The sequence below is a fragment of the Phoxinus phoxinus genome, assembly GCF_949152265.1.
Source record: "Phoxinus phoxinus genome assembly, chromosome: 3".
Lineage (NCBI taxonomy): Eukaryota > Metazoa > Chordata > Actinopteri > Cypriniformes > Leuciscidae > Phoxinus > Phoxinus phoxinus.
In genome coordinates this window covers 17,911,864-17,926,707 of record NC_136878.1, presented here as the reverse complement: position 1 = coordinate 17,926,707, position 14,844 = coordinate 17,911,864, and the positions used below count along the sequence as shown (strand labels likewise).

Here is a 14,844-nt window from a genome sequence, read left to right as displayed (position 1 = left end):
GAGACAATGTTACCTAACACAGCTTTTTTGTTCATTGCTAAAATGTTTTATGAATGATTTGTATACTAATCATTCATAAAACATTTCAGCAATGAACAAAAAAGCTGTGTACATGCAATACAGAATACATTAAAAAAGTTGTATGTCCATACTAATAAAAGGCTATGAACTTAGATTAAACCTCAGAGCAGCAATGAAAACTCAGAGAAGGTGCAAATGTAGTAAAATATAAGGACTCTGTGTCAGAGACTGTGTGCAGTCTGGTTATTTCAGTTGGTGTTGTCGGGGAGGAAGGTAAATATTCTATTAATTTATTCTATTAATTAAATATATTTTAATAAGAACATACAGGTATCTTGCCACAAGTAACATAAAACAACAGTCAGTCAGGAGGGTTGACTTACCTTAATAAAAAAAAGAGAGGGAAAAAAGAAGAAGGACATAGACAACACTTGACAGGAGAGCTTTCTAGACCCAGTAAAATATAATGCTGTAGTCTGAAACGAAACTATTAAATACTCTACAAATGGACTACAAAAATTAAAATCATGCTTTTATTTTGTGTTACTGCGTCATCACAGCGCTTTTGAGGTCATCACTAAAAATGAAAGGTCAGTCGCACAAGCCCCGTGAAAAGCATTCTGGGATACCGTATGTAAACATCAGCCTCAAACCTGTCAGAGGAGATACCAATGCATTTTATACATAATGCAATTTTGAGCAGGCTTCTTTTTGTATGACTTTGCCCTTTAATACAAACGAGGGGCCCTCGACTTCGTGATTTATCGGGATGTGACTCTGCTTTCAACAAGCGACAGTACTTCTGTGCAAGTGTCAGAATGCTAGCAGCTAGTTAGCTCGCTGCTGGCTCACATTCATGCGCTCATCATAGTTGTAAAACATTTCACCGGATTCGACCGTTCTTCTTTGTTACCGGTGAGCTTGAAAGACATTCATCCAACTCGAGTAATGTTTTGTACACTGTGTTGACACTGACGACACCGTTGTAGTCATCGTCAGAGATTAGCGAGCTAGCCAATGAATGCTGCAGGTTAGCTAGACGTTGTTGTTTTTGTTTTGTTTTACTGTAAATGGTAAAGCACACGTTTTACTATTCTTCTTGAGTATTTTCTGCAAAAGTTTCGGATAATGTCACATTGTTAACTCTTGGGTTTTTCATATATACATTGTAACTCTCTAATTTACTTTACACACCGCACAATAGCAGGCCACATTCAACCTGTCAAAATACGCACTTTTTGGGGATCAGAAATTAAGTGTGCACTAAATGCGTGAATCTAAACTTTTGGTATGTGGGTGAGAATGATATCGTCACGGCTGCTGCTATAGAATGCATGCTTGCGATTTGTTACACAAACAAAAGCAACTCGTGTGCAAAGCCACGCCCCTTTAACGTTCCCCGAGGATAAGTTTGACAGCCATCAACAAGATGTCATTGTCTCCTGCAACTTCCTCTCCATTCATTCATTACTTATGGATGAATTATGTCTGTAATTCTGCATTTTTTATATTGACTAAGATTTCAGTGTATCATCTTTTGCTACATTTTCCCTGAGCTAAAATCTTTTACATGGACAATCCACTGATAATTTAACTTTTAATTGTTATACATTTCGAAGCTGACATCTTTATATTTGTTTTGGGAGGCTTTCACCACAAAATTAAAATTGTCTCATATTCACCCTCATGTTTTCCCAAACCATTTACGATTCATTTTCTTCTGGGGAACTCATATTTAAACTAAATAATATTAGTGCAAGTGATGCCTTCTTAACGGTTGCTATGTTTTTTCATGTATACAATTGTATACTGTACTGTGTGACTCGTTTATAATTATTAAAATATTTGGGGAATACTCATAAATAATAATAAAAAATATTAGATACTAAGTCATAATTCACTGTTTTCCATTCATTAACTAGAGAGTCTGTCCTGCTAGTTTCATAATGAACCATTAAACTTCTCATAATTACATAACAGTTCTTTAATGTTGTGTTTCACGCCATTGCTTTGGCAAAGAAATGGACTTCCATAACTTTCTTTGTTGAAAAATACATATTGTTTAACTCATTTTGTATAATAATGTTAGATGTAGGCTAGTAGCCTGTAAACCTTTAAAAGAAACTGATTTCATGGATTCTAATTTTTACTTTTAATTTAGGCCTATGTTACCACATTGAACATTGATAAAATAATCTTTTTTTTTTTGTTCTTCACATTTTTCACGGCCCCCCAATAATTCTTGTGGGTTCCTAGACCACAGTAAAAAAAAAAAAAAAAACCTGGCTTAGAGCATTGACACCTTAAAAAGCGGTGGTAGGGGTTTTATCAGTATTTCAACCGTGTCGTCCAGTTACTGCTGGAGCAATAAATCAGAAACGTGCAGAGGCAAAGGTTTTCTTTTGTATGGCTATTTTATAACTCTACGCTTTAATTTGTCCCAAAAATCTTGTAAAGTCTCTGTCACTGTGTGGAATGCAGCGTACCGTTCTAAGAACTCAAAGTATAGCTAATCTTTCTAAGAATTAAGTGAATTTCTTAAATGTTTCTTAGCTTACTTCATCTCCTTGTTTGATTAGACACTGCAGTTGTAAATATTTAACAGTGTGAGTCAAGGACCAAAGACGATCTCTTTCTCTCTAAACCGAGACAGGCTCATTTGGACATCTGCATAGTTTAGACATATCTGCCATCACTCTGTTAGCTGTCAGTTGGATCCAAGCAATTCTAAACCAATTTTCGGCAGATGTTATCTGAGGGAGTTTATTTGGGCTTGGAAAAGTTACAAAATCAGGATTCTTCAGCTCTGAATCATTTTAAGTATGTGCTTGTGCTTTATGTCATAAGGATCACTGGAAATGAAAAAGTGCTGAAGGTGTAAAGCCTTGTGTCTTCAGTCTGTATCTAGCTCTGTTAGAGGAAGAATATTCCTTGCCAGTGACAGTGAGATTGCTAAACTATTACTTGGGAGAACTTTTAGAGGAATTAAAAAAAAAAAAAAACCTGAATAATAACATAAATAAATTTATTTTTAAGCATATCTATTTTCATTAAATCACCTTGAGCACAAATGTATGCTGTAATGATGCAGTATGTATTTAACATATTTATTTAAATTATATAAAATATAATATTATTTAAATTATATTAAATATTATATTAGATTATAATTTAAAAATAGGCTATGTGTGAATGGTATTTGGAGTTCTCTTCCTGTTTTTAACAATACTTAATTGACAGTCAATTATGTATATTCCTGCAAACTTACATCCCTATTTAAAATATTCATTTAAGGTTTGATTACTTCAAAAACCTGTTGTAGTTTGCATATAAATGTTAGCCATTTTGTGAGACTAATGTATCTTACTCTGTCCAGGCAGCCCAGACTCCTCGTCCTACTGTGAAGGATGGGTGTGAAAACCTTCACTCACAACTCCCCCAGCCACAGCCAGGAGCTTTTGGACAAGCTTAACACCCTGCGCAGTGAGGGCCACTTCTGTGACGTTACCATTCGTGTACAGGGCCAGCTGTTCTCAGCCCACAAAGTAGTACTAGCCTGCTGTAGTGACTTCCTTCGAGCAAAGCTGTCTGGGAAGCCGGCTGAAGAAGACACTGTGATTGTAGGTGAAGATAACAAACATGTGCTGGATCTTCAACACGTGACTGTCGCTGGTTTCGCCCCTCTTCTGGAATACGCCTACACGTCCACCCTGTCCATTAGTACGGAGAATATCATCGATGTGCTCGCGGCGGCTAGCTACATGCAGATGTTTGCGGTAGCCAACACTTGCTCTGAGTTCATGAAGTCCAGTATCCTGTGGAACTCTGCATCCTCGGGAGCAGGAGGCCCTGGTAGCACCCTGCCCCCTGGTTTACACAGGCCCCAAGAGCCACCTGAAGGCCATGCGAGCTGCACCCTCGCCCCTGTAGATGCCCTCTCGCCGTCTCCGGTCTCATCCGAGTGCAGCGTACCGGAGCGGCCCATCCCTGTGTGCCGTGAATCTAGGCGCAAGCGCAAAGGCTTTGCGAGCCCGCAACCAGCATCCTCTACCTCTCCACAAGTCCCCAACCCCTCTCCCTCCTCTTCCTCCTTCCCAGAGAGTTCAGCGCAGGCTCTGGAACCATCTCTGGCCTTCTCCTGGACGTACCCCTTTGGTGTGGACCGGCGGTTTACGCCAGAGAAGTCAAAACTACCTGAAGGTCTCCTGGAAGCATCCGGAGCGTCGGGGCAGGACTCTAGTGGACGGGCACTGGTGGAGTATCTCGCCTGCGAGGGCCCGCGCAGCCTGGGGGTTGTGGGCGAGGCAGGGGTAGAGGAGGAGGAAGAAGATGATGTGCAGGTGAAGGTGGAGAGACTGAGTGATGAAGAAGTACATGAAGAGGCTTCTCAGCCGGTCAGTGCTCCACACAGTTCTCTGAGTGACCAGCAGACGGTTCCTGGCAATGAGCACACCCAAGAAGATCTACTCATCAGCCCCCAGTCCTCATCCATTGGTAAGACTCCTTACATTCATACATACAATTTCTTGATTACACTCATCAATTCTGTGATGAGCATGTATTTAACGTCCGTATTACATGGTTATTACAAGGTCTACTGTTCACAAGGTTCGGGTAAGTAAGTTTTTTCTTTTTTTAAGAAATTATACTTTTATTGAGCAAGAACGCATTAAATTAATCAAAGTGACAGTAAAAACATTTATACAAAGTTATGTCATGAAACTCTTGATACAGGGTTCGTACGGTCATGAAAAACCTGGAAAAGTCATGGAATTTTAAAATAGCAATTTCCAGGCCTGGAAAAGTTTTGGAAAAATAAATAAACCCAGAAGGTTTTGGAAAAGATGTGGAAATCAGTTTCAAAATATTTATATTATAATGGAATATATGTTTAAGTAATAATATTGCATTACTTAATGTAGTTACTTAAAGGGATAGTTCACCCAAAAATGAAAATTCTGTCATCATTTACTCACCCTAAAGTTGTTTCAAACCTGTATGAGTTTCTTTCTTCTGTTGAACACAAAAGAAGATATTTTGAAGAATGTTGGTGATAGTATCTATCTTTTTTTCCTACTATGGAAGTCAATGGGGTCCAGCAACTGTCTGGTCACCAACATTCTTCAAAATATCTTCTTTTGTGTTCAACAGAAGAAAGAAACTCATACACAGGGCTCGCAAAATTTCTAAATCGCTGGTAGCCCTTCGGGCAGGCACTCTTCAGATTTTGGTAGCCCGAAATTAATTTTACTAGCCCACATAAAAAGACAATTTTTAATGTAGAAAATTGGTTAGGAGTCAAACCATGAATCAAAACCTTTTTCAAAACACAAATATCTACAATTGGATATAAAATAATCAAATTAGAATCATCAATACAAATATACATCTGGTTCTCTGAACTGAAATGTGTGTGACCAGTATGGAACATGAATCTGTCTGTGGCTCAGCCCCCAATGAGGGTATGATAAAAAAATAGAAAAAAGGGTAACACTTTGGTTTAGGGTCTAACGCTAACAATTAACTAGTTTCATTAACATGCAGATGACAGGGTTTTATCATCACTGAGGTCCCAAATGTGAGGTAGACTAGTTAGGGGTGTTCGGGGGCCAATCTGCAATAATTTTCTCGGCGGCCCAAGAAAATTTTGATTTCTCTGATCTACATATGTGCATTTTAAGATGTTTTGAATGCCAAAAAAGACTGACAACAATAGCTTTAAAACCATGTCACACAGCTGATTATTGTTCTCTCCTCATCAGCATCACACTCTTTTTCTCTTTGTTTTTCTCTTGCCCTGGCTCTTCCCGTCCTAAAGCTGAGCTTTGACTGATAGGCTTTTCATTTTTGTCTGTCAATGACGAAAGTAAACTTGGGGTCAGCTGATAGGTTGATTTATGAATCATTTTCTCAGACACCTTCATTTACTGAAAGCTACTAGGAAAGCTAGGTAGCCTAACTAAGTGTATTAAATTTATTCACAATATGTACACATTCATTATTGATCTTAATACAGGGCCGTAGACAGGGCTTTATAATCAAATAGGTCCTAAATTTAAGGTTGTTAGGGGGTTCAAATTTTTTATTTCTCTGATATGTGCATTTCAAGACGTTTGAAGGCCAAAAAAGGATAAGAAATAGCTTTAAAACCATGTCAGCGGGCAGTAGATTTGTCAATACCTGTTCTCACTATCCATCACTCTTTCTTTTTCTCTCAGTCTCCTCATCTTGCCCTGTCTCTTCCCCTCCTAAACCTGAACTTTTTTTAATTTACTGAAGGCTACAAATTGTACTATATTAATTCTCAACATGTACACATTCGTTATTAATATTGTGCCTAACAAGATGAAAACGGCTTTGTTAATGTTTCTCGTCCCCTCACAATGACAGTAAACTAATTACATTACATGAGTCACGTTACAAAGGCCTATTTTCAGTTAAAAATGGCGAAATTAGACAAGTAAATTCGTTTGCCTGATAATAGTATCGTTTGTCAAATGTGAAATATTTAGTTTAGCTACTTACATCTTATCGCACTTGTAAACTGAAGCGTCGAGTCGCTCTGCTCAAATTCGCGCTCAGCCGCTTCTGTGAATATAAATCCCGCCTACTTTGATTTGATTGGTAATCTCTAATATTCTGACATTGACGAGCAGTGACAGACCAATGAGGCTTAAGATACACACACACACACACACACACCCTGTCCTCTGTTTCTGACGTGCGCTCTGTTCGGCGCCACTGCGGAATGCGGATTGAAGATGAAGAACGCGCTGAATCTGATTATAACAAGACTGAAGCGAACACTATTTCAGATAGCCCGTCGGGCAGGCCGGTTATGCATTTTGGTAGCCCGACTGGAAAACACAATAGCCCCGGGACGTCGGGCAGGCGATTTTGCGAGCCCTGATACAGGTTTGAAACAACTTGAGGGTGAGTAAATGATGACAGAATTTAAATTTTTGGGTGAACTATCCCTTTAACTACATTACTGAACGCTCATTCGATCTATCCGACTGCGGCATTCCGTCAGATTTCGTTGCAGTAGCGTTGAGCATTTTAACCAATCACGCACGTTTCTGTTGAGCTTATGAATGTGATGACCAATCCAGTCAGAGGCGTTCAGAATAGTCATCACTGAAACTGAAAATACTTTTATTCAGTGCACGTGCTGTCTGACTGAATTCGTTCTGACTGAAACTCGCGAATCAACAACATAAACAACAAAGTGCAAATTTGATGTAAGAGAATCAAGTCGCAGTGTCGTCAGTGTTTGTGAGAGTGCTTAAACTCGCTCTAGACCCAAGTTATGGACAGCTTCACAATTGTCACATTCTCTGCTCCCTTTCTGTATACAGTTTATCCCAGTTAATATAATTTTTTTATAGTTTCTGATAAGATTATGTGAAGTATTCATTTTCTAATGTGTAAAAAGCATTAAAATAATTCATAAATGGTTCTTGTTTTGTACTAAATGGTTGTTTTATCTGTGCAGCCAGAATATGACATGCAGTTTCCCCAAACATAAAAAAACTATTTTATGTATTCTATTAATTTACATTAATAATTATTATTTCAATATCAAGAGTATGAATTGACCCTGTAATGAGTTCCTGTTAATTTGATCATTTATGAGTAGCATTAAACAGCATCCACATTTGCTGTGTAAAGAGATGGCTTTTGTGAATGATACAATTTTAATGGTAACAGTCTTTATAGTATTCGGATTGATTTAAGTAGTTGGTAAAGAAAAGAAGAATAATAATATCCATTACCATGCCAAACACTCCATGCCAACTGCATGTCAGAAGTAACATTACAAAAGATTTCTTGCTGTTTTTTTTTCTTTTATTTCTATTGATCAAAGAATCATGAAAAAAAAAACAGTTTTACTGTGTTTTGATCAAATAAATGCAGTGAGCATAAGACTTCTTTTAAAACCTTTTTTTTTTTAATTTACCAACCACAGACTTTTGAATGGTAGTGTATATTTAAAACATTTTTGAAAATTATGTTATGGTAATCATGAAAAATGTTATAATTTTTTTTCTTAATAATTGCACATGACATTTAAAGGGTTAGTTCACCCAAAAATGTACATTCTGTCAGTAATTACTCACCCACCCGTAAGACTTTCGTTCATCTTCGGAACGCAAATTAAGATATTTTTGATGAAATCTGAGAGCTTTCTCACTCCTTCATATGCTGCTAATAATTTCATCTGCCGGCCCAGAAAAGTTAGTAAAGACATAATTAAAATAGTCCAAGTGACAACAGTGGCTCAACCTTAAGTTTATCAAGCGACGAGAATACTTTTTGTGCATTTCCCATCAAATGATCGTGAGCGTCATTTTCTAAGTTCTCGCGCATGTGTTGTGGCGCTCCCGTGAACTCGCATCATAGGCCCACACAGAAGAAAATTAATGGTTAAATAAAGTCGTTATTTTTGTTTGTTTTTTGCGCACAAAAGTATTCTCGTTGCTTGATAAACTTAAGGTTGATCCACTGTAGTCACTTGGACTATTTTAATCTTTACTTTCTGGGCCGGCAGATGCAATTACATAGCAGCCTATGAAGGAGTGAGACGGCTCTCAGATTAAAGAAATATCTTAATTTGTGTTCCGAAGATGAACGAAAGTCTTACGGGGTTGGAACAACATGAGGGTGAGTAATTACTGACTGTAATTAATTATTTAAATTTTTGGGTGAACTAACCCTTTAAGTCATTGAATTGAAAATGACAGATTTACCTCATATTTATCAGAACTTTACTCTTTGGTTATTTCATTCACTTTTGAGAACTACTGCGGCAGTACTGTATCTACACTATATGTATACAACACTATATTGAGACATAGTTTTACTGGAGAAGAGGTTCAAAAACTAAATTTTGCTCTCTCTTCAGGCTCCATGGATGAGGGGGTGACGGAGGGTCTCCAGTCCATGCAGGGCACTCCAAACACTACTGGTCACATGGAGGAGGATGAGAGGTAAGACCCCTTTGAGTGTCTGGGTTGTTTTTACAGAGTATCCTTTTACACCATCTTACTTTTATGATTGAACTAAAGGGCCCCTCTGAGGAAGGACATCATTTTTTAGACTTCTCATCATCGTCTTTCCTCATGTATACTTATTTATATGCAGTAGAGGCTTCTGTGATATTGTAGTGGCTATTAGGATGAAGATTTCTTGCCAAGAGGCCAGAGAAGCTTGTTGGCAGGCTTTCTGGAAACTTCTTGGACATGAATTTGCCTTTTGGAATACTGGAAGAGAAGGGAAATGGTATGATGCAAAACAAATGGGATAGAAAAAAAGACACTGCTGTCCATCTCAGGAGTGGGAGTCTGCTTTTATATGACAACTTGATATGCCTGACTAACTGTGTTATATGTTAGCCTTAAATCTTTTTGGGGTGATCTCTGTGGATCTGTGGACAGAGGAAATTGCAGCAATACACTTTCTTTAAATTCCTACCCCAAATTTACATGTATTCCTTTCAAGGGGTCATGAAATGGAAAATCAAAATTTTCTATATATTTACACATTTAAGAGGTTACTCTATAATAAAAACATACTACAATTAGCAGTCTAAAACAGACTGTTGCAATCATTGTAGTTGCCTTGGTTGATTTTCTTCTGACTCAAACCTATACGGCTCTGTTACGGCACTGGCCATCTTGAGCATCAAAAAACACATCACGCATGCTGCGAGGGAGGACATAGATACGGTGCGATGAAGTTCACCAATCAAAGCAGTGGGCATTTACTTGCATTTCTGAAACCCTTTGTAACGAGTGTGAAGGGAGTGAAAGTGAAAATGACGATGAATTAATTAATTTGCCTAAATGATGTATTCTTGTTTAACAAAAAATATAAAAACATTATATAAAGATTTGATAATGCACCCCTTTAACAGATGTGTAGGTCTTGTGAAGACAAACAGGACACCTGTAAATCGATGTGTTGCAATAAGATTAAAGAAGATAGTGATATCACAGGTATACTACCATTCAAAAGTTTGGGGGCGGTACAATTTTTTTTATTTGTTTTTTACAGAAGTCTCTTATTTTCACCAAGGCAGTAATCCAGTAACTGTATCTGTACATTGTGAAATATTATTCCAATTGAAATAAATGTTTTTGGTTTCAGTATATTTTCCAATGTGATTTATTCCTGTGATGCAAAGCTGATTTCAGCAGCATTACTCCAGTCTTCAGTGTCACTTGAAAGTTGTTGTGCTGCTTACTGTTTTTGTAGAAAAAAACATGCTGAATTTTTGTTATATTTTTTATAATTGTTTAATGAGTGCAAAGTTCTAAAGAACATTTATTTGAAGTAGACATTTCTTTTGCAATATCCTTACTAAATCAAATTCAAAACAAATTCTTACTGATCCCAAAACTTTGGGAAGATGGAGGCACCTGTTTCCTTATTTAGTCATTTAGATTCCTATTAAGAGTTTTTCAACTTAAATTTTTTTTTTTTTATAGAAAAGTTCTACAAGTCTATTCATTAGTGACTTCTAAGAGTCAGTGTGTAATTGGATCTTCTAATTAGTCTCTTTTCATTTTTGTTTTGTTGCTTTTCTCCAGGCTGGAGAATGTCCAGTACCCATATCACCTGTACATCAGTCCCTCCACCCGCCCAGGACTCAACGGTCCTGAACGGCCCTTCCAGTGTCCTACGTGTGGCGTCCGCTTCACTCGGATACAGAATCTCAAACAGCACATGCTCATCCACTCTGGTGAGAGAGCCTCTGCTATTACAGGACTCCACACTGACAGTGACATTGCATGGGAATGCCAAGAATTTTTTTTTCCTTCAAACACTATATTATAATCACTTTATATTCCTGATGCCTCACCCAGTGCTTAATTTAAGCCGTGTCCTGCCCGATCCTGTTCCGGAAAATAAACGATCTGGAATTAACAAGTGCATTCGATTCTGCGTGTCTGCATGAGACAGAGCATGCGCGGGTTTGTTTTGCGCACAATGAGCAGCGTAAAGTATGGAGAGGGTATATACCTGACAGATTATTATAAAATATGAAAAGATTAAATTTTAAAATAAAAATGTTCATATCCGCGAGTGAATCTAATGTGTTTCTGATTTAAGAAAAAAAAAAAATATATATATATATATATATATCCTGAGAAAATGGAACTGCACCTCTTGACAATTCTGCTAATACTAATCAGGATAGCAGGAGACATGAGCACCGGGAGTTAGATCAGTCAGAATCAGTGTAATAAAGAGGCAATGATGTCATCGGTGAGAGAGAATATCAAGTCAAGTCAAGTCATCTTCATTTATATACGCTTTTGACAATGTAGATTGTTTCAAAGCGGCTTTACAGTGATAAACGGATAATTTAAGGTAACAGAGATTGTTTTGGCTTTATAGCGGTTCTTTATACAGTAGCGCTGATCAACTGAATGATATTTGGTCTCAACGTACAGAATAATACACTGGGCAGTAGTTAAGGCCACGCAGACACTTGTGAATGATGCTCTTCGTTGTGCTATCACCGTTTAATGACGTCATTGTATGTTCCAGGAAAACTGAAGTTGTAAGGTCAGTGTCGGTCACAGCGCCTTTTAATTGTTGTTTTGGATCCGGCAATTATTAATTTACAAGCACTTTAAGCACTGGCCTCATCCCATTTTTCTAATGATTAATGTACTGAAGCTTTATTGTTCAAATGTTTTAGGACAGCTGAAGACGGGTGGTAAGCTTTTAGACAGGATCCAGGAAAGACTTGATGTCGGGCTCTGTATTACATAATCTTCTTGTTTGCAGAAGTGTACAACATGATTCACTCTAATCGACTTGTTAGTTTATACAGAGGTGGCGTTTTGTTTGCTGTTGATTGTCCAAATAGAACTCATCACAGCGATTAGTTATGGACTGGTGAAAGCGATTGTATGCATATGCAATTGTTTTAGTTGTGGGTTATGTGACCAGCATGCCTATTGTGACACATTGCTGGAGGGAACCTTCACAATAAACATCCTGACTTATCTGCATGAGTAGGACGATGTTTTTTGGTATTTTTTTCTTTTATTTAGCAGTTAGCACACAACAAACTCAAACACAGACATTCTTGTTATGTTCATTTCAGGCTCATTCAACTTCATTATCATCTTTATTTGCTAATCTCCTGTTTTCTGATATGGATTTGGTAGACAGTAATCTTTCATGGGTTTCCTCTACAGGTATTAAGCCATTCCAGTGTGACCGCTGCGGGAAAAAGTTTACGCGGGCTTACTCCCTGAAGATGCACCGGCTGAAGCACGAAGGTAAACGCTGTTTCCGGTGCCAGATCTGTAGCGCCACTTTCACTTCCTTCGGTGAATATAAGCACCACATGAGGGTGTCTCGCCACATCATCCGCAAGCCTCGGATTTACGAGTGCAAAACGTGCGGCGCCATGTTTACCAACTCCGGCAATTTAATCGTACACCTGAGGAGTCTCAACCATGAGGCGTCAGAACTAGCAAACTACTTCCAGACCAGGTGAGGAGGAGCTGAACATTCTAAGAAAATATGTAGAAGTACAAATTTAGTTTTGTACGGTCGGCCGTTCATCTCATGTTGAGGAGGTAGCAGATACGTTTTTGAATTGAGGGGGGGAGAAATTATTTGACTGTATTGAAGAATATGTGTATAAGGTGAAACACTTTACAATAAGGTTCAATTCGTTGACATTAGTTAATGCATTGGGTGTCATGAATTAACAAAGATCATTACTTTTAAATCGGTTATTAATATATTTTTATTAATTTGAAAGAAGCCTGTTGTGCTCAACAAGGCTGCATTTATTTCATTAAATACAATTTAAAATAACTTTTTCTATTTGAAAATATTTTAAAATGTCATTTATTCTTGTAATCTATTCTTCAGTGTCACATGGTCCTTCAGAAATCATTCTAATATGCGGATTTGGTGCTCAAGAATGAATACTTTCTTATTATTATCAATGTTGAAAACAGTTATGCTGGTTAATATCTTTTGTGGAAATAAATAATAAAAATAAATCAGTCAAAAAATTATTTTTATCATATATTTTTTGGTAACAATGTAAAAGTTTTTACTGTAACTTTTGATCAATTTAATGCATCATTGCTGCATAATTTTTTTTTTTATATATCTTGAAAAAAAAAATCTTACTGTACCCAAAACTTTTGAACAGTATGTTCATAATACATAAACTAATGTTCATTTATATAACTTCAATTGTACACTATGAACATACTTTAATTAACAATGACAAATAGTATATTTATAAATTAACAATAACCTAGATTAATAAATTCTGTAATAATTGTTGCTTATTGTTAGTTGATTCATGATACCCAGTGCATGAACTAATGTTAACTAATATAACCGTATTATAAAGTGTTACAGATGTATTTTTAAAGACTGAAGATGACAGGTTTTTCTCGTTGAGGTGTGACTGACATCTTGAATTCTTCTATCAGATGAAATGTCTTTCCTGCTGAGTTTTAACAGGTTTACCCCAGTCCAGGCTAACGCCCAGTTCCATTGTGTTTTATTTGGAAGACCGTTAATTACTGAATAGAGCTTTCAGGAAATCACTGAAATCTCCTCTATTGACTGTCCTGATCCGTATTGTGCTTATGTTTATTTGTTTCTGAATAGCTTTAACACACGTGCACACCCTTCAGCTTTTCTTGCATTCTATTCTTAAAATTGCACGTGTATTTCTCTTAGATGTGTTCTCCAGAAGAAGAAAAAACTAAGTGACTTTCCTGTTTGAAAACAAGTATTTTCTAAATGAAATAATCATGGCGTTGATTCCATTTTGGAAGTAGTGAGAGTTGGACCGTGCATTAGGAAAAGAAGCTTTACAATGTAAACAGTCGGAGCGGGCAGGGAAATCAATCCTGCGTCAGCTGAATAGGTTTTTTAAGTGAAGTTCTCAAAAAAGCTTAGTGGAATCACTGTCTATATTTTTGAGGAGACTGTAAGAGACGTTCGCCTGAGGTAATCTTCATGACGTTAGCCTTTCATTAAAGCCGAGGGAAGGGAGTCAGGTGCATTTATGCATTGAGCTCCTGCTACACGTAGACTCCCTTATTTCATCCAACTGTTTATTTGATTTAAGCCCTCTCGCTCTTAGGATCTTTGTGGTCTATTCATCTTTGTCAGGCACAAATAAACAGTGTCTATGAAAGCTACAGTGCTGAGGCAATAGTTTGGCTCTGCCGTGTGCTTCTTAAGAGAGGGAGCGGTCATGTAGTGTATCCCGATGAACTTTTATTGTTGTGATTACAAGAAACGGTCGGCATTGCAGCCAGACTTTTCAGAGATCTTTGATGGACTTAATGTTTAATTGTAATTTTAAGGTGAACAAACAAATACAAATAGAAAAGCGCTAACTGGGTTAATTTGGTATCTCACAAAAAAATCCTGTCAATATTTTGCTTTAAAGTTTGTGCTAAGGACTTTAAATTCAGAAGTCAATGTCGAGACTTCAACGACTTACTGTAAAGAAATAGGAAATGATGTCATTAGGATCTAAATCCTATTCATGGATTAAACTAGCATTGTTTGAATTGTAATTTCTTGCTATATCACTTTTTCTGCCAAGCCACAATCCTCAATCTAATGCTTCAATTTTGACTTTTAGTTTAGATCGCTGAAGTGTTTTGCCAGAGGACATTTTGCCAAAGTTTATTGCTAGACTTGAACATGCAAGGGCTGGCTGTTCGTGGAAAAAAAAATCCAAAGAATCTTAGACTCGTATACCAAACTTGGAACACAATCTTGGGTTAATCATAAGAAATTACTAGTTAGTTT

At 37.2% G+C, this 14,844-nt stretch overlaps 1 protein-coding gene across 4 annotated transcripts in view; it reads left to right on the top strand.

The window, feature by feature from the left end:
- The first annotated feature begins 588 nt into the window (after positions 1–588).
- Positions 589–14,844, top strand: part of zbtb44 (zinc finger and BTB domain containing 44) — a 17,379-nt gene continuing 3,123 nt past the window's right edge. Inside the window, exons 1-5 of one of the 4 annotated variants that reach the window (XM_079608397.1) lie at positions 589–936; positions 3,398–4,515; positions 8,927–9,011; positions 10,614–10,765; positions 12,237–12,537. In XM_079608397.1, the coding sequence (XP_079464523.1) occupies positions 3,429–4,515; positions 8,927–9,011; positions 10,614–10,765; positions 12,237–12,537 (1,625 nt within the window). In that variant the 5' untranslated portion in view covers positions 589–936; positions 3,398–3,428. Of the gene's footprint in view, positions 937–2,403; positions 2,426–3,397; positions 4,516–8,926; positions 9,012–10,613; positions 10,766–12,236; positions 12,538–14,844 lie in introns of those variants that run through there. The other 3 variants (XM_079608398.1, XM_079608400.1, XM_079608399.1) reach the window with 3 other exon arrangements.